The sequence below is a fragment of the Lactuca virosa genome, chromosome 5, assembly GCF_052849685.1.
Source record: "Lactuca virosa cultivar CGN04683 chromosome 5, Lactuca_virosa_CGN04683_v6, whole genome shotgun sequence".
NCBI classification, from domain to species: Eukaryota; Viridiplantae; Streptophyta; class Magnoliopsida; order Asterales; family Asteraceae; genus Lactuca; species Lactuca virosa.
In genome coordinates this window covers 185501089-185520014 of record NC_136430.1, presented here as the reverse complement: position 1 = coordinate 185520014, position 18926 = coordinate 185501089, and the positions used below count along the sequence as shown (strand labels likewise).

At 33.2% G+C, this 18926-nt stretch overlaps 2 protein-coding genes across 3 annotated transcripts; one reads left to right on the top strand and one right to left on the bottom strand.

The window, feature by feature from the left end:
- Positions 1-2220: 2220 nt before the first annotated feature.
- On the top strand, positions 2221-11458 carry LOC145114853 (AIG2-like protein D). 2 transcript variants are annotated; one of them, XM_079050944.1, is made up of 5 exons: positions 2221-2532; positions 3094-3166; positions 3241-3333; positions 3800-3883; positions 11324-11458. In XM_079050944.1, exons 1-5 carry the CDS (start codon positions 2348-2350, stop codon positions 11441-11443), a joined length of 555 nt encoding a protein of 184 aa, XP_078907070.1. In that variant the 5' UTR covers positions 2221-2347; the 3' UTR covers positions 11444-11458. The 2 variants fall into 2 exon arrangements, with proteins under 2 accessions (XP_078907070.1, XP_078907071.1); XM_079050945.1 differs by lacking the exon at positions 11324-11458 and adding an exon at positions 4333-4638.
- PBA1 (N-terminal nucleophile aminohydrolases (Ntn hydrolases) superfamily protein) lies at positions 6377-8629 on the bottom strand. The gene is made up of 8 exons (XM_079050943.1): positions 8408-8629; positions 8211-8287; positions 7818-7873; positions 7450-7522; positions 7216-7327; positions 7048-7121; positions 6877-6951; positions 6377-6647 (listed from the first exon to the last, which is right to left on the bottom strand). The coding sequence occupies exons 1-8, from the start codon at positions 8520-8522 to the stop codon at positions 6516-6518; spliced, it is 714 nt and encodes a 237-aa protein (XP_078907069.1). The 5' UTR covers positions 8523-8629; the 3' UTR covers positions 6377-6515.
- Positions 11459-18926: the final 7468 nt, after the last annotated feature.

The window sequence follows — 18926 nt, the reverse complement described above, 5'->3', positions numbered from 1 at the left end:
GACTTATGTTGAGGGCTCGGGAGCAATCCAGATATGAGTTGAGGGATCGATAGGCATGCCAGACTCATACTGTGGGCTCAGGGGTAATCCAGTCTTTTAAGTTGTGGACCCAGTATATGCCGTTATATGTATGTATGTGTTAGTACTTTGGGGGAACTCACTAAGCATTGGCTTACAATTCTAGTTTATTGTTTCAGGTACTTCTGATGATCGTGGGAATGCAAATGCGTGATTGTGCACATCTCCCTGTTTTATGTTTTATGTCACTGGGTCTTGAGCAAAAACTCTGATTTTGAAATAATGTTTTTGAAACAATGACTCTTTTTGTAAACAATATTGGTTAATGGTTGATTTTGAAAATTTTAAATTTCATTGATTTTTGGGATGTTACACATATAATTTAAAAACAATTAGACATAATTAACTATAATAATAATAATAATAACAACAACAACAACAAATAACAACAAATAACAACAAATAACAATAAAAACAATAAAAAGTCGAATAAAAAAGATTTTTGAAATAAAAAGCATATAAAGGATATCAAGGGTCTATAAAAATTTATATTAAATGAAAATACATATGGAAACGCTTTTTTAAATTCTAATAACATAGTCATTTGACATGCACAAGGTTCTAAATAATGTAAGGCGTGACTTGGCGGCAATGTCAAACCTCAAGTTTCTACGAGTCTTGACGAGCAATGTCGTTTTGTAAGGCATGACATAAGGCGACAATTTTGTATATAATTGATAATTTTATATGTATTTTCAACTATTATTCGTTTTTATATGCATATATGACGCGCCATGACGAAGTCATAACGAACATTTTAGAACAACATGCACATGATTATTTTTGAAAGGCCATTTTGGTTTTCTTTTTTGCTTTCATTTGATTTCCTTCATCTTGCCTATTTTCTTTAAACTCCTCCATGTTTAAATCAAGAATCACATCTAAATCCACGATTAAACCAATTGTCAACCCGAATGACATCTAAATCCACGATTAAACCAATTGTCAACCCAAAAATCAATATGGAAACCAAAGTGGATTTAAAATTTTGAAATATAACTAAATAGAGTAAAGTATTAATTTTTCCTTGGGTTATTCTTTAATATCTAGGCTTAAGTGATAATTTAATAATCAAGAGTAAATGATATCTTATTTAAGTGTTACACCTACATGATTAATTAAAGGGTTTTATACAAAAAAAAATCTCATTATTTTGGGAAAAATTTTAATAAAGTCTTACATCTTTTTGTTTAACGGAAAAACCCCGATTATTTAACATTTTGTCAAAATTAACGAAAAATGTCCATTTTTTTATTTTAACAAGATCATCAGTAAGATGTACTTTGAGATTTAGGTGATCTTGTTTTCAACACCTACATTATTTTTATGGTAAATGTCATTGTTTGAAAATGAATTAGGAATGATATTTTTTATGAACCATCGTTTCTTGTTTGTTTATGTCTTTACATATCTTCATTTCATTTATGTTGTAAGTTGAAGAAATTTAAAAATTTAGCGTCAAAATTGCAAAATATTGAAATCTTAGTGTCAAGATCGCAAAAAATTAAAAACATAGTGTCTTTTGCCCTACATTTTTCAATTTTCTCCACGTCAGCATGTAACCGGTTGATCTGAAGTTAACCAGTCAAAATTATAAAAAAATTGAATACAAAGTGTCAAAATCGAAAAAAAATAAAAAGTTAATGACTTTGTGTCATTTACCCATTTAAAAACCAATGAAATGTTTTACTTTTATACCATTCATTTTAATTGAAAAGATAATCAAAAATATATAAATCAAAAACAAAAATTAATTGATGACTTGATTTATTAAAAATACAAATACAAATATCACCCGGTAGCTTTTACCATAACCACAATAAACCCTAAAAAATAGTGATGACAAATCAGGGTGTGTTTGGGTTAGCTTAAGAAAAAGCTGTTTTTAAAAAATGTTTGGATAAGAAAAACTGTTTTTTAAGGATAAACAGGCTAAAAAGCTAGGATTTTCTAATTTTTTAAAAGTTTTATTTTTAATTATCCAAAAAACTGTTTTAAAAAAGACTTTTTAAATAAACAAATAATTTTTTAGCTTATTAAACAAAGACCAGTCCGATGAGTGAAACTGTAGGGTGATTAGTGCAATTCATCAAAAGCTTGAAACTGATAAATAAGTAAATAACGACATAACCACCAATCAGCCAAAGCCAATTGTTCCAAACTTTGTGAATCTTTTTAGTTCATCCAATTCGTTTTTTAGCTTCTTGTTCTTTTCGTTGATCGGCGACTTCCGTTATAAGAGCAATAATCGCATTGAACTAATCATTCTATGGCGTCGGCGAATTCCCTTACAGCAGGAGTAGGCAGCTGTGGTGGCGCTGGCGGTGGTAACGCTAACGCAAACGGCGGTAGTAATCATAATGTGTTTGTTTACGGCAGTCTATTAGCCGACGACGTTGTTCGTGTTCTCCTCCGCCGCATCCCTCAAAATTCTCCTGCCATCCTTCACGGCTAGTCAGTCTCTCTTTCTCTCTCTCAGTGATTCGAATTTTGATTTGTTGATTGTATTTAAATTTCTTCTTCATATGACTCTGGATGTTACGTTTTAATCGATTAGAAGCCCTAAATTTATCTAGGTTTAATCGATTCCTGCAATCGTAGTTATTCTTTGGAAATTGGGCTATTGTTCAAGAGTTAAAGCTTCTAGCTGAGGTTAATTTGATCATAATTATGCTAATATTAAAGTAGCCCTCACTTATGCGGATCAATTTTTTTATCTGTTTGCGTTTGTTATACATATACTTCGTGTATCACAAAGAAATGCAAAGTTTAACAGTATATAATTTAGATAAATTTTTTGGACAAATAAATGACAAAACTAACAACACAAGTTTTCAAAATGTTGAGAATAGAAGCAATGAAGCAGGCTGTATTATTGTATATAGGCTTCTGATATATAATTGAACTCTACATTTGTTATATTCATCAACTAACATATGAATAACATGACCTTTTATAGCATGGATTTGTATTTTTACACACTCATGTATGAATTATGAAAACTTGTTTTTGTAGTCATAGGTTTAGCATCAAAGGGCGTGTTTATCCTGCCATTCTACCTGTAGAAAACAAGAAAGTTACAGGGAGGGTATGTTTGTCATTTATTTCATGTAATCTTCTCGATTTTATGCTCATTTCATCATTCTATTTGTTTTGCTGTAGGTTTTATTGGGGATCACTCTTCCAGAATTAGAAATTCTGGATAAATTTGAGGATTTTGAATATGAAAAGAGGGTTGTTGATGTTTCGTTAAAGGTAATTATACAAAATGGTAGACAAAAACCACTTACATTACAAATTTACAAGAGTAAATTACACGAATGGTCCCTATGGTTTAGGGTAATTTGCGCATTCGGTCCCTAACTTATTTTTTTAACTCGGAAGGTCCCTACTGTTTGTTTTTGTTACGCGTTTGGTCCATGTCTTACCTAAAAACACTATTTTCCCCTTGATTTTTTAATTAATTTAAATAAACACACCCCCAACCTCACCCCCACCCCCACCCCCATCACCTTACCTTACCTACCATATCATTTTTCTCTATTTAAATAATAGTCTTTTTAGGTAAGACAGGGACCAAACACGTAACAAAAACAAACAGTAGGGACCTTCCGAGTTAAAAAATTTAGTTAGGGACCAAACGCGCAAATTACCCTAAACCATAGGGACCATTCTTGTAATTTACTCAATTTACAGTTACATCATTTAATTGTTTCCACAGGATACCCCTGATGTCTTACAGGCTTATACATATGTTTGGGCCAAGAGTGATGACACCAATTTATATGGAGAATGGGATTTTGAGGTATCACAATTTTCATATTAAATTACAATTTTTACACGATGATGAGGGCAATTACGTCTTTTGCACAGACAAATGTGAGTCCTTGCCGACAAAAAATTGCATTTTTTGTCTCGTATCAATCCGAGTCCAATGCATGTACAACAAGTTTTGTCCTGCGTGTCCTATGTGGCATGGGATTTGAAATGAAAAGTAGTCTATGAGGGCATTCACGTCTTTTACACAGATAAGAGATCGATGTTGAGTCGAGTCGAGTCAGTGCCCGAGCTTTTTGGGTGGGACAAAAAAATTGTTACTTTTGTTCTACTATATCAGTCTCAGTCTCAGCCTCAGTCCAATACATGTCAAACGCAGTATGACCTGTTATGTTATGTTATGTTATGTTATGTCATGTCATGGGTTTGGGTTTGGAAAGGAATGAAATGTGGGTGGGTGTGTATGTTTGTTGGTAGGTGTGGAGGGAATCAAAGATGAAAGATTTTGTGAATATGACAATGGGGTTTGTGGAAGAAGAATCTAAGCCAAGAGTTGTAACCTATGAATCCTACTATAAACCAGAATGATATGCCAACAATCTTTTGAAAGATCCATATATCTGTATAGTCTGAAAATAAAAAACAAAACTGGTTACTTGGTTAGGTTATGTTTGCCTTAGCATTCTCTCATTTTCATAGGCATATGATTGATGATAGAAAATCCTTGACTTGAATTGCACTTGTTGAATTCAATCTTGTTTTAATGATGATTCATATTCAGTATTTCTATGTTTTTATAGGGTTTTTTTTGCACATTGTTGTTCGTGGTTACTTAACCCAACCATTTGTGCAAAGTGAATAACACAATTATTTCATACTCAACAACATCCAAATAAAAAAATACCTATCTCATAAAATCAAGAACAATAAACATTCAATAATTATAACAAAAATAACAAATTTATCAAAGAAATTAAATCCCAAGTCTATAGTTATAATTCAACTAGTCCTAAACAATTATTGAAAAAAAAAACAAAACAAAAACAAACATATCTGGATTGGATTAATGATAGTTGACTTCTGAGTCGGCAGCAATGGTGCGTTATGATAAATTTCAATTGAAAAAAAAAAATAAGTTGTTGATTTCAACTACATACGCAATGACCAATCAGAATCATAAAAATTCAGAAACCATACACCACCTATGCAAGTAACACAATGACTAAAATAAACATATAGAATAATTTGGTATTATAAAATTCGGCCACTTGGGCTTTGCCTTTTCTGAGTTTCAGTACGCTAACTCTTATATACATATCCGAAAAAAGAAAAAAAAAAAGTTGTAATACAATTTGAAAAACAAGGGCAATATAATATAACATAAATTATTTTAATATATATAAATAATAAAAAGGGATAATGAACACATTTAGTCCTTATTCTTTTTTTTTGTAAAATAAACTCTTATACTTTATTAATATGTACACATTAGGTCTTTTTCACCGGATTCTACAGGTTTTGCTGACGTGGAAGGGTTTATTTTACAAAGAAAAAAAAGAATAAGGACTAAATGTGTACATTTCAAAAAGTATCTTACCCTATCAAGTCATTATCCCTAATAAAAGTTTAGGGATAAAGCTGTAACCCCATCACACCGGCTGCATTTTCTAGTGCTTGTTTGGTAATACACTAATGTGCAATAAAGTTCTATCATATATCTACTGCATTATCCTTGTTTATGTGACATACATCTTCCTTTCATGCTTCGGCCAAACATTCAGATACATACAACAAAGCCAATTTCATATACATCTTCCTCTCATGCTTTTTAATCGGCCAAACATTCAGATACATACAACAAAGTCAACTTCATAATAACCCTTTAGAATTTTTCATGTAGAATCACTCATTTCAACATGACTTTCTTGTCACCAAAACTCATGTGGTCGCTATCCATTTTAATCATCTCATCTTTATGTGTCATCCACTTGAAATTGCACAATAGATATTTCGTTCTAAGTGTGTATCCAAAGCCTTCCAACCTAACCTTCAGCTCATTCCTACTCATGGTACCCCTCCTAGAATCTCACGAGAAATTATATTCATCAACGAAGATGAAATAATAGTTAGTCCTAGTGAAAGCCCTATTTCCATCGAGAAAGATTCGGTGTTGCTTACTATTGTGTATTCACATCTTTTGTACAAACAAAAGGTCTAGGATGGGGAGTGTATTCACAGACTTTCTAAGCCATTTTGGACAACCAGTATATTCACAACTTTTTGCATAGACAAAAGATCTAGAATGAGGAGTGTATTCAGACTTTCTAAGCCATTTTGGACGACCAGAATGAGAAGTGTATTCACATCTTCATCTTTTGTACAGACAAAAGGTCTAGAGCCAGTTTTAGTCCCACATTATGTGGATGGGACAAAAAGAAGCATTATTTGTCCCATCAACCTCGATTAAATCACTAAAGAATAAAAGGACAACAAACCAAAACCCAAATACAAGCAACAACCATGAAAGCTCAAAGTCATAAACCTTAAACCAAAAGAACCAAATTCTGTAAAAAGAAGAGTACAAAAGGTACATTAGGAAGTAGTAATTACTATCATAAGAACAATTAAATTGCATTCCACTACAATTCCAAACAAGTTTATTAAGTGCTCATGGGCTCGGGATTTGCAGCATTCAAGATATCCAGCAACGAATCATGTGCCTCCACCTCATCATGCCACAGAGGAAGCTTATCACCAGGGTAGAAGTTCCTTGTAACTCCCTCTGAGTTTATCTACACAACCACCACTTCCAATTAAATCCAACAAATAACAATCTAGTTTGTTTTCTATTATAATATTGCACCTTCATTTTTATTCTTATTAAGACATTGTATTGTACTCCAAAAAAACCCATCAATCTTAACAAATTTATAGACTTTCAAATTACAATGTTGTAATAGGAAGAAATATAAATATATGATTTATTTCTTGCATTTTAAAATATCTTTTTTTTTTACTTACAATGACAGTGCGGACAACACCACCACTAGCACCATCTCGTGCAATGGCAAGTGAAACAGCCTTAACCACCAGTTGCTACAAAAAAAAAATCCATAAAGGTGAACAAGGGACAAAAGACGAAAATGCCCTTATTATAAAAAATAGCCCTAGAAAGGTTTTTTTTTTTTTTACCTCAGCTTCTTCCTTGGTCATGTTATCCTTCCATGATTGATCAAAGAACCCATACAAATAGCTCGACCCAGATCCTAATATATTCATGTTTATTTATTTATTGTTGAGAAAAAACAAGGTTAAAAAAAAATAATAATAAATAAGTGTTGAAAGAAAATGTAAAAAAACCTCCAATGGCAAATGGCTGCTCAAGAATTGTTCCACCAAGTGGGATTCCATATATTTTTCCACCTTCATATTTGTCCCAACCACCAACAATTATACCCGTTTGCAACATGTTCTATAAAATTAATAAAAGAAAAAAAATATAGAAATATTTAGCACAATCATATATTTCAATGGACTAATTTAGCCATATAAATCAATTGGAAAAAATGATTAAAACGTAAAAAGAATGCAAACCTTGTTGTTATAAGATAAAAGTCTAACAAGGTTAGCAGCAACTTTCACAGTAGCAGGTTGACCCAGTTGAATCCTGTAAAAAACAAAGATATATCAGTAACAACAATTTCAACTTCTGTAATCTCATTTGCTTTCATAGATTGATACAAGTCAATCAAGTCAGCAGATATTCTCAAATATCATAGGAGAATGATTCAAACATGTATAGAAAGTAGAGTTCTTTTGTTCAATTGTACTTAAATTTCATCTTCAGGAAATTTTCTGTTGTTTCTTCCATCAAAAGAAGTTGGTTTTATCATATAATCAGATATACATCCAACATAAAGAACAGAAGTTGGATAATGAGGAGCAAAGAGTAATCTACTCACGTGTGCTGATGAAGAAAATATCTAACATAATCCGAGACAATTTGAGAGTCTGCAGCCTGCAACAACAGAAAAATTCCAGCTGTTAACTTTGTGTATGTTAGGAAGATTCTCCATTTGTTCATTAGAGACTTCAGCCCCTCTTTCCTAAATGACAATGCACTTAATTACACCAACTAATCTACAAGGATGAAGATATTGTTGGGGATATTAGTCATAGATACTAAACAATGGATGAAATTATGAAATTCTTCAAGTATTAGTTAATGTGATGAAGTTAAATGTGTACATGCTCGTTGCAGATAATAACTTCAGGCTAATAGATAATCCTTGAAACTATGAACTACAGAGTATAACTGTAAAAAAAACAGTGAAATTTAAGCAATAGAGGATTACCGATCCAGAGCGACAGATGTAGACATTGTCGGTCAGCTGTGTGATCTTATCAGACGCTCGATTAGCCACATACAGCCCTAATCAAGATAAAATTCAGCCACCAAAACAATATATTAACACATCGAAACGATTAAAACGGATAAAATAACAGGACCGGTGTTGTTTGTGTATAGTTAACAAAAGGGGGCTCATTTTACCGGTGCTGGTCCGGGAATCGGCGCCCAGAATAACGCCACCATTGTAAGTAACTCCGATGATTGTTGTCCCCATGGAGTGAGGAGCATTGACATCTGCAGTAGCATCGCGATCCATTCTCGCAGTTGCGAAGGTTTTCGAAGAGCAATGAAGGAAAAAAGCCCTAGTTGGGAGAGATTTGTTGCTTCTGTTCTATTTACCGATTTCAGACTAGTATAGGATCCTGACTTTTGCAACAAGTTATCAATCCTTCTACTTATTGGGTTATCTCGTTTTGCTCCTCATACTTCTGATTCGCTCAATAGCCCCCCTACACTTCATTATATTTCACATCAGCCCCAAAAGTATATATTTAATTGCATGTCGTCTTAGGGAAAGAATTATGATGGTTTTGGACATGAACATAGGTGAAAACCAACTATTGGTGTTGTGGAAAAGAAGATTACGAATACGACAATTAGAAATTTGTTGGGATCATCAAAAAATTAAGGGAAGGAAGATTATGATGGTTCGAAAATGCCCATGGGAGACAACCAACTATTGTTGTTAGGGGGAAAAAGATTATGAATATGACAACCAGAAATTTGTTGGGATCATCGAGAAATTAAGAAAAAGAAAATGATGATGGTTTATACATGTTCACAGTGGCGGAACCAGGAAAAAAATCCAAGGTGTAACATATTTGATTTTGGGGTAGCATGCTCGAAAATTTCCCAAAATTTTATACTTTATGCCTGAAAATTTAAGGGGTAGCATCGGCCACCCTTGGAACCCCCTTGGTTCCTCCCCTACATGTTCATATGAGACAAACAATTGTTGTTGATAGGAAATCAAAGATGATTGTTGTGACACATATTTTCATTATAGTACTATTACGGGGCATATGATGATCCAAAGATCTCAAACTGTATGTTATAAGATGTACTTGATGTAAATATATCCAAGGGTAGACTCAAGCGGTGAAACAACAATGACTTTGGCAAGGTGATATGTATACCTCTTTACATACTGCATTATAACGAGAAATATATAACTCCTAAGCAAAATATTAGTGAAGGGAAGTTGTAATTTACTTTGAGACGGTCGTATGGATATAAAGATCATTGAAAACGGAGTTTGTATGAGAAAGTTATGGCTATTTGAAGTTAAGATGAAAGTACGTTGCTATTTCGAGAAAGTCAACGTCTGTCAAGTAACGGTCAACTTTATGGACCACCACAACGTGGTGGTATACTAGCCACGATGTGGTAAAAGATGACTCACCGAGACACGTGGCAAACGTTGAGAGACATGTGGCATAAGGAGGTAATGTGTGGCGAAACCGAGATCTAGTTGGTCACCACGACGTGGTGCAAATATGGCCACAACGTGGTGATGCCCAAATTATAAATATGAACATTTTGTGTCATTTGGGAGAGTTTTGGCATGTGGGATAAGAGATGTTGTTCGGGAATCGTTCACGGGAGATTATAACGGAGGAGATATACCGTTATACGAGAGATACGGGGCTGAGTACGAGACTTGTTGAGGTATCTTTTACCATGTTATTGTGTAATTATTATATGTGATAGTCGTCGAGATTTGATAGACCAGAGTATATGTTATGGGTGTTCGTGGTATGGTGCTATTACGGACCCATTGGTAAGATTGAGAGTAAATCTTATGATTAAAGATTTAGTCGAGACTGTGAGGGTTATAAACCTTAATATTTGAGATATACTCGTTATGACTAGCTAATGGCTTACGGTTTAAGCCTATTGTGATTATATTATAAGATTTGATTATTTGTGTGGCAAGAGGTCATAGTGTATAGCTAGTAGTGAGTCAGGACATGTTCTGAAGAACTTGTTATTTGATGAATAGGTGTTAGCATGTAACGAGCTGATAGGCAACAAAGGATCGAAACTGAGACTGGAATTAGTGTGTTGACTAACCAGGTGAGTAACACTACTCTAACATATTGCTGTTGTGATGTATGTGATATGCATTATGTGAATTATATTATGATCTATATAATTAATTATTATTAAGAGATTGATAAGTACTGAGAAACAGATCATAATTGATAACCTGATTATCTTGAGAGATTGATATTTGATTGATAAATTGATTATGATTGAGAAATTGATATTTGATTGATAGAATGATTACGAATGAAAGATTGACTATTAATAGAAAGATTGATTACAATCGAGAGATAGATCCTTGATGAGGGATAGATCATTGACTGATAGATAAATTATTGATTGAGAGATAGATTATGACTTAGTGGTAGATCATTATCGAGACTGGCCATTATTGATAGGTATAGATCAGGATTGAGGGGTTGATCTTTACTGATCACGATTGATAGATAATTTATAATTGATAGATTGGTCACAATTGGTAGATAGATTATGATTGAGATAAGTCATGAATGTGAGTTTGATCATTGCTGAGAAATAGATCACGATCGATAGATCGATTATGAGAGAAAGATAGATCATTACCGAGATACTGATTATGATTAATAAAGAAATTGATCATTTTTCGAGAGATTTATTATGACAGGGATTGATTATCATTGAGAGATAAATCACGTTTGATATATTGATTGTGATTGAGAGAGGATTCATTGATCGAGAGGTTGATTACGATTAAGATGTAAATTATAATTGAGATAGATCACTATCGATAGATTAACTACGATCAAGAGAGAGAGAGAGAGAGAGAGAGAGAGAAATCATTACTGAGAGATAGATCGTTATTGAATAATCAGATTATTATTGATGAGAGAGAGTATGATTGTTGAGATATTGATTTATATTAGAACTGTGATTTATATGATATTTATAAATGTAATTCATATGATTTATGTTACAGTAGTTGTTATTCACTAAGCCATGAGGCTTACATTGTTGTAATGATTTATTTTGCAGGTAGATTATTGTGACACCTGGATCGATCATGTACTTGAGGCAAGTACGATCCTTAGTGATAACTTCTTGTATTACAGAGCACCAGTGTACACCAAAATCATTTGTAAATTTTATAAGTAAAGAGAGAAATTTTCGGGGTGTACTTGGTATAAAAACCTAGACGTTACAATTGTAGTCGAGGTATCGAAGATGAGAGATTAACCGAGAAAAAAAATAAGAAGTAGCGTGATGTTAGACTTAAAGAAGTTGACCATTACTGATGATATGATCGTGGATATGAGTGTGATCATGGTAGCGTTGCATCTTAGTGTGATCATGGTAGCAAAGTAGTATCTTGTATGGTTTTGTATCCTTCCCCTGCTAATACATATTATGAAATGCATATACCAAAATATCGCCCTTTTCAATATATCAAACATTGCATTAGTCAATACTTTAGTATTTTAAGTTTTGGCTCACTGTGATGCACAATACATATATATATATATATATATATATATATATATATATATATATATATATATATATATATATATATATATATATATAAAGTTTCTAATATTCGTGTAACACTTATATAATGATTATGAGCGACTCGAATCACTTATTTCCATTTTTATACTCTCAATCCATAAGATTTCGTTTTTGTCTCATTATTACACATACTCGCGATATATTTTGCCTTTTAAACCCGATTCATGTACTATCATATTTTCTTTAATTTGTTTCATATATATATATATATATATATATATATATATATATATATATATATATATATATATATATATATATATATATATACTATCTTGGTGTAGTTTTCCCTCATCCAACTACAAATTGAAATCAATTTTGCATTTATATTTTTTTATCACATAGTTTATGGAAATAGTAATAGCGTTACCATTTTGTCAAGTTCCTCACCCTAGTTCTTTCTTTCTCTATGAGGCATGAAATAACTTCTTTGAACATTGTTCTTACTTTTGTTTGATGGTCAATATATGGTTCATCATTGTTCACCAACTGTTAAACCGTTTTCGCGCACGATTTAAGCAAATAAAATATCACTGTTGGTTTCACTAACGGGTAGCACAAGGAAGCATTGTTGAATTTTAAGGGCCACAACCTATTGATCAATGTCTCTTTGCATAAGGCACATACTAGTAGGGATGGGCATAGGCGGGTACCCGCCTCATTTGGCGAGAACCGGAACCGGCAGTTCCTAGAAAGTTAGAACCGGAACCGGAACCGATCTAGGCAGTTCTTACAATTTTGGAACCAGTCCCGGAACCGGCGGTTCCAGTTCCAGGAGCGGGTAACCCGGTTACTTCAACTTTATTAAAAAATTTCAATAAAACTGCAATTTAGTTCGGTTGTAATCGAATCAATTCAGACCAAAATAAGGACAAAATTAGACAAATATATTCTAAATCGGTCTAAAATAACACACACATATTCATAATATATATATATATATATATATATATATATATATATATACCGGTTCCGACGGGTACCCAGCAGGTAGCAGTTCCGAAAAAATGAGAACCGGAGTCGGAACCGCCTAAGGCGGTTCCGTAACTTTAGGAACCGGAACCGGAACCGCCTAAGGCGGTTCCAGTTCCAAAACCGGCAGTTCCGAGGCGGTTCCAGTTCCGAAAGCGGGTACCCAGTTCTGATGCTCATCCCTACATACTAGTCATTAAAATAGAAAAATATAAAAGGGGGTTTTGATTAGGGATAATGACTTAAAAGGGTAATGTATTTTTTAATTTGTACACATTTGGTCACTGAGTTTTTTTTCCGTCCACATTTAACTCTTCAACTTGTTAAACTGTAAATATTCAGTCCTTATGACCGGTTACTCCAGATTAGCTGGGAAAAATGACTTAATAGGGTAATATATTTCTTATTTTGTACACATTTAGTCCTTAATATTTTTGTACACATTTAGTCCTTAATATTTTTTTTGTTTCAAAATAAGTCTTTTGTTTTTGTACTCATTTAGTACTTATGAATGATTTTTTTAGGTTTTTCTCACGACACCTTACGTGGGACAATCATTGATGAGGTGTTTGGGGTTGTTAATGTTTATGTCCATTGCGGTCTCGACTGCTTGGTTTGGTAGGTCTTGTGGTTTGTCTTAGGTCTTCTGTTCTGAACGTCGTAACTTCTTCATACGATATCATATTTTAACGATCTTTATATCCACGTGTTCGGTTTTTGAGTCTACTACAACTTTCGTTAAGATTACTCCCGTTAAAATGTAATATATTTTTACTTACAATTTTATAAAAAAAAAACCATCCATACATGCATTCATAAAAACGTATGGATATAAAGATCGTAAGTAAAAATATATTACTTTTTAACGGGAGTAATCTAAACGAAAGTTGTAGTACACTAAAATACAAATGCATGAATATAAAGATCGTTAAAATCTGAGATCGTATGAAGAAGTTATGCCGTTCAGAATACATGACCTAAGCAACCAAGTAGTCGAGATCGCGATGGACATAAGAATTAAAATCCCCAAACACCTCATTAATGATTGTCCCACGTAAGATGTCGTGAGAAAAACCTAAAGAAATCATTCATAAGTACTGAATGAGTACAAAAAACAAAAATGACTTATTTTGCAACAAAAAAAAATATTAAGGACTAAATGTGTACAAAAATATTAAGAACCAAATGTGTACAAAGTGAGAAATATATTACCATATTAAGTCATTTTTACCGGCTAACCTGGAGTAGCCGGTCATAAGGACTGAATGTGTATAGTTTAACAAGTTGAAGGGGTAAATGTGGACGAAAAAAAACTCAGTGACCAAATGTGTACAAATCGAATAATATATTACCCTTTTAAGTCATTATCTGTCACACCCCCAAACCAGACGGCGGAAACGTCCGGGGGTGGAGGACTTCAATTGTAGTATCACAACACATGCATCATAGTAATCAAAGTACAAACAACCATTGTATTTAAAAAGTATAAGTATTTACATGTGTTCAATCATTGTATATTGAACCAAAATATAGTTATACAAAAGAAGATATGACTCAACATAGCTCCATCTTCTCAAAAAGCTTGGGGAGTACCTGTGTATTATTTCCTTGAGAATACAAGTAATTTGAAAAAAGAGTATCAACATAAAGTTGAGTGAGTGCATAAGTGTTTATGTTTAAAAGAGTATCTCTGTATCTTGTATATGTAAACTGTTCCAGAAAATCCTATATTTTCTGTTGTATGTGAAAAGTAGTTTTATTCCCATAAAACCGTTCTCTTTGTATCAATGTTTTGTATTTGTATTCCTTTATGAAAAACTAGTAACTGAGAGTGTGCCTGGCTCCACCAGCTGTTATTGGAAACTGTATTGAACCATTGTAATTTGTATTCTGTAAACTGGTACTTTGAAGGTGTACTTTCGTTTAGTTGTTTATACATTAACGTATTGTTAATATCTTTTTAATGAGTTATTATAACCATACTATGACGGATGGCCTGAAACAAACACTTTGTGGGCGTTTAAACTGTTGATAACAATTGCCACTCATCCGCGTGTATGCCTGACTGTAGCTAGCAGCCTGAGTGCGGGGTTGTCAATCCCGATATAGATCTACACACAACTTGTTTCGATCCCCGGGCTGGAGATTCTGGTTATAATGTCAGGGCTTTACCTTTGTTGTCTAAAATGAATTAAACAACCTGAATTGAATGTCTCATAAAAAGCATATAAACGTTACATGTATATTGGTTATGAAAACCCAATCATTCTGAAATAAATGATTGACAGTATGTTCTTGAATTAGTATTCCGAACATGTATGTTCTTGAATCAAAACCCAATCATTCTGAAATAAATGATTGACGGTATGTTCTTGAATTAGTATTCCGAACATGTATTTGATAAGTGTAAACTCTTGATTTGTTCTGAATCAAAACCCTTGTTTCTTGTAAAACAGTGTATTCTAGTATACTTGAATCATGAATCATTGTTCTATGTATAAATTATACCTATTATAATTTATATGTACTTTCTGAATCTGTATTTAACTATGTTTGCATGTAATCCCTTGCTCATCATGTTACAAAGGTAGTTAAACTGATGAAATAACTTTTATATTTATATACATATACAATTTTATATATAAGTAAAATTTAAACGACACTCGGATAAATAACCGGTACTACAAGCCCACATCCAAACAAGGAAAAGGACCCAGAATGAGTTATCAGTCCTAAGTCTTTTAAATCTCATTTATATATATATATATATATATATATATATATATATATATATATATATACAAATATGAATTTTGGGGAAAAATATAAGTTTATAAAAGAGTTTAATGTTTTGAGTATTTTTGATGATTTAACGTTGTTTTATCATGATTTGAAATCATGATTTTATAACACAAAGTTCTTGTGTTATGCTTGTATTCCCCCCTTAAAACAGTAGAAATTATGAAAATACGGGGGTATGAACTCACTTGGTAAGTGGTGATTTGGACAGAGTTTCATTTCCCAGAAAGAAGTTCATTTGCCGAGAAACCGGCTCAAATCGGGCAGAGTTTTGACTGGAGAGAGGTTAACTTCTTGGGAATCTCGGGACTTCGAGGCTTGCTTAAGGTTTGAAATAAGATACCGGGGATTTAGGGGTTGTAAATATGCTTGTGGGGGTAGAAAGTGTGAAGAAAGGTGATTTTTGGGGTGAAATATGTGTGAAATCCGAGAGGTCTCGCATGGCTTTTATAGGCCGAGGCCTCGGATCGAAGGAGCTTAGTCAGCAGCACACACGTCGGATAGGCGAAGGGTCCATGAGGCGAGGCTTCGGACATTGCGGCTTCTGAGTGGACCGGACTTCGGTCCAGTGGGAAGAAGGCACGATGCGAGGGGGGTGTCCGAGGGGTATCTGCGGTGTGTCTCCTGCGAAGGTGTCCGAAGATGAGTGGACCGCGGACTTGGTTGAATAAGAAGGTGCACACGAGGGTTCGGTCCAATCAACAGTCGACACGTGGAAGCTCGCATGCGAGGATGACGTGTCTGAGGGTCATGCATGCGAGATTGCCCGATTTTTCATTTTTCTTGATTTTTGTGCCAAAAACTTGCGAAAATCATAACTTTCGTATACGAGCTCCGTTTTTGGCGTTCTTTATATGCACGTGTAGGTAAAGTCATACTCTACGACTTTCGTTTAGACTTCGTTGGATAATTTTGAATTTATTTTTAATATTATTATTTTTAACAGACCGGGACAGGAAATCCGTTAAAAATTCATAACTTCTTCATCCGACGTCCGTTTTTGTCTGTCTTTTTACCGTTGTACTAGTATTGACGAGACCTTCAATTCTTGTTTAGGTTGTGTCGCCTAAATATCATTCGATCTTTAATTCGATTTTTTTAGCTGTACACTGTTATACTGAAATTTAGAAAAATCGTAACTTCCTCATACCAAGTCGGATTTTGCCGTTCTTTTTATGAAAGTTCTTGGTTTAACATAAACTACAACTTTCATTTAGATTGTTAAGGCTAAAAAGCCTTTTATTGAAAATTCAGTTTTTACACTGAACAGTGTTTTGCCGGTTTTGTCGCGGATCTTCGATTGGTCATAACTTCTTTGTTATAACTCGGATTTTAGTGTTCTTTATGTTTTCGGAAACCTTGTTACAATCTCTATCACTTGGTTCATCCCAATCGAGATTGTTTAATAATTTATTTTTGAGGGTCAATTATGTAAATATATACAGTATGCTAAAATTTCTCTTTATTATTTTAAAAAGAAATACAAATTGACCTACATTATTACATAGGTTTGAAATAACGGTTTGTTACATTATCCCTTTTGATTATTAACTAACGACTAAAATTACAGTGAAATAAACTAAATGAAATCAGTAATAAAAACGAATTCAGTTCTGCTGCGACTTTCTTAATCATACAATCAACATTGGTCTGATTATTTGAGATGCGTTCTATCTAAGCTAGTACTGAGAACAACTAATAAGCTCTAGTATATTCTCTTTTACCTAATTAGTTAACCAAAACAAGCTCTTTGAATTAACCCTAATTTTTTATTGTCCAATTAAACAAACCCTTAATTAAAATAAGAAAAGTTGCATTAAGATCTGTGTAAAATTCCCAGCAATACCCAATACTTCTCACAGGCTCGGAAGCGTAAAGATATGATTTTCAGTTTATATCAGAGTTAAATCCTAACACGGAAGCAATTTGATACTTGTTACTAGTTGATTAGAACAATTACATATTTTATTAACCGATTCACTAGAATGATTAAACCGTTATTAGGTGATCAAACTAAGAAGAATCAAAATCAATCATTCATTAAGTGCAAAAATAAAGAATATAGATAGAATCACAAATCAAAAACCAAATCTAATGATTGATTACATTAAAAGTAATAATATATGCAAAACTGAAAACTAGGGTTTAGCCAGACATGGCTAAAATTTGATAAAAACTAGTAAATTGAAAAATTAAACTACTTAATCTTACTAAACTAACTGAGAGACATGATCCACAGTCTTCAGATCTTCAGAAATCGCTGAAACCGGAGAGATATCGCCTCAGAAATCGTCTTTTTCGTCGTTTGGAGCTTCAGGAATCGGCTTCGCTTCAAACTGATCAGAGGGTCGTATTTAGATAAAATTCAGAAGCTTCCGGTGCAAGAAAAGTAAAACCACGATCGCATATATCCAAAAATGTGATCGCATTTTTTGTCAAAATCTTCTGAAACCCCGTTTAATGAAGTATATTGTTATTTCTGACCTTTTTTTAGCTTCGACACAAAATGCGATGATATATGCTATCGCGTTTTTTTGCCAATGATCACATTTTTTTATTCTCTTCCTTAGATGATATTTTTCGACCCAAAAAAAACCTCAACACCTTTATGCGATCGTATTTTTGCTTTTTTCGTCTCGGTTCGGTTGCGATTCTTCGTTTTAAGCAATCTAAGTCATTCCTCAGCATCCTTCTTCAGTTTCAACTCTAATTAAGCTCCAATGCTTCCTCTAAACGTATCTAAAGCTGCTCCCGAAATACCGCTCCACTCGAACTATCTGAAAACGACATAAAAAACATAAGCAATATGAGAATTCTGACGATAAACATGAGCTTAATATTATTTAAACTAATGACATGCAAATATGCAAATTATGATGCTAAATGCTAATAAAAATTACCCAAAAGATGCATAAAATGACATCTATCAAATCTACCCAAGCTTGAACCTTACTTTCCCTCAAGTAATAAAAAGATTAAACATTATAACTGAAATGGAAAGACATAGATGACATAAAAAGAACTTAGAATAAAATAAAGGAAACTAAAAAATTGAACTAAAAACACTTTACTTTTTTTTCACATGATCATACTTAACACCGAGGGAAGTTCAAATGGAATCACTACCTAGACGATCATTACAATACGTTTCATCTTTCACAGATTCCCAAAGTCTGGAATAAGTTTGACGGTGTGAACCAATAAACCAATTGTAACTTTTATTTAAACTTTATACCTTAATTCACCTTGCAAGCGAAAATAACATATTTCATAATTTCATGTTCTCAAGACTAGATAA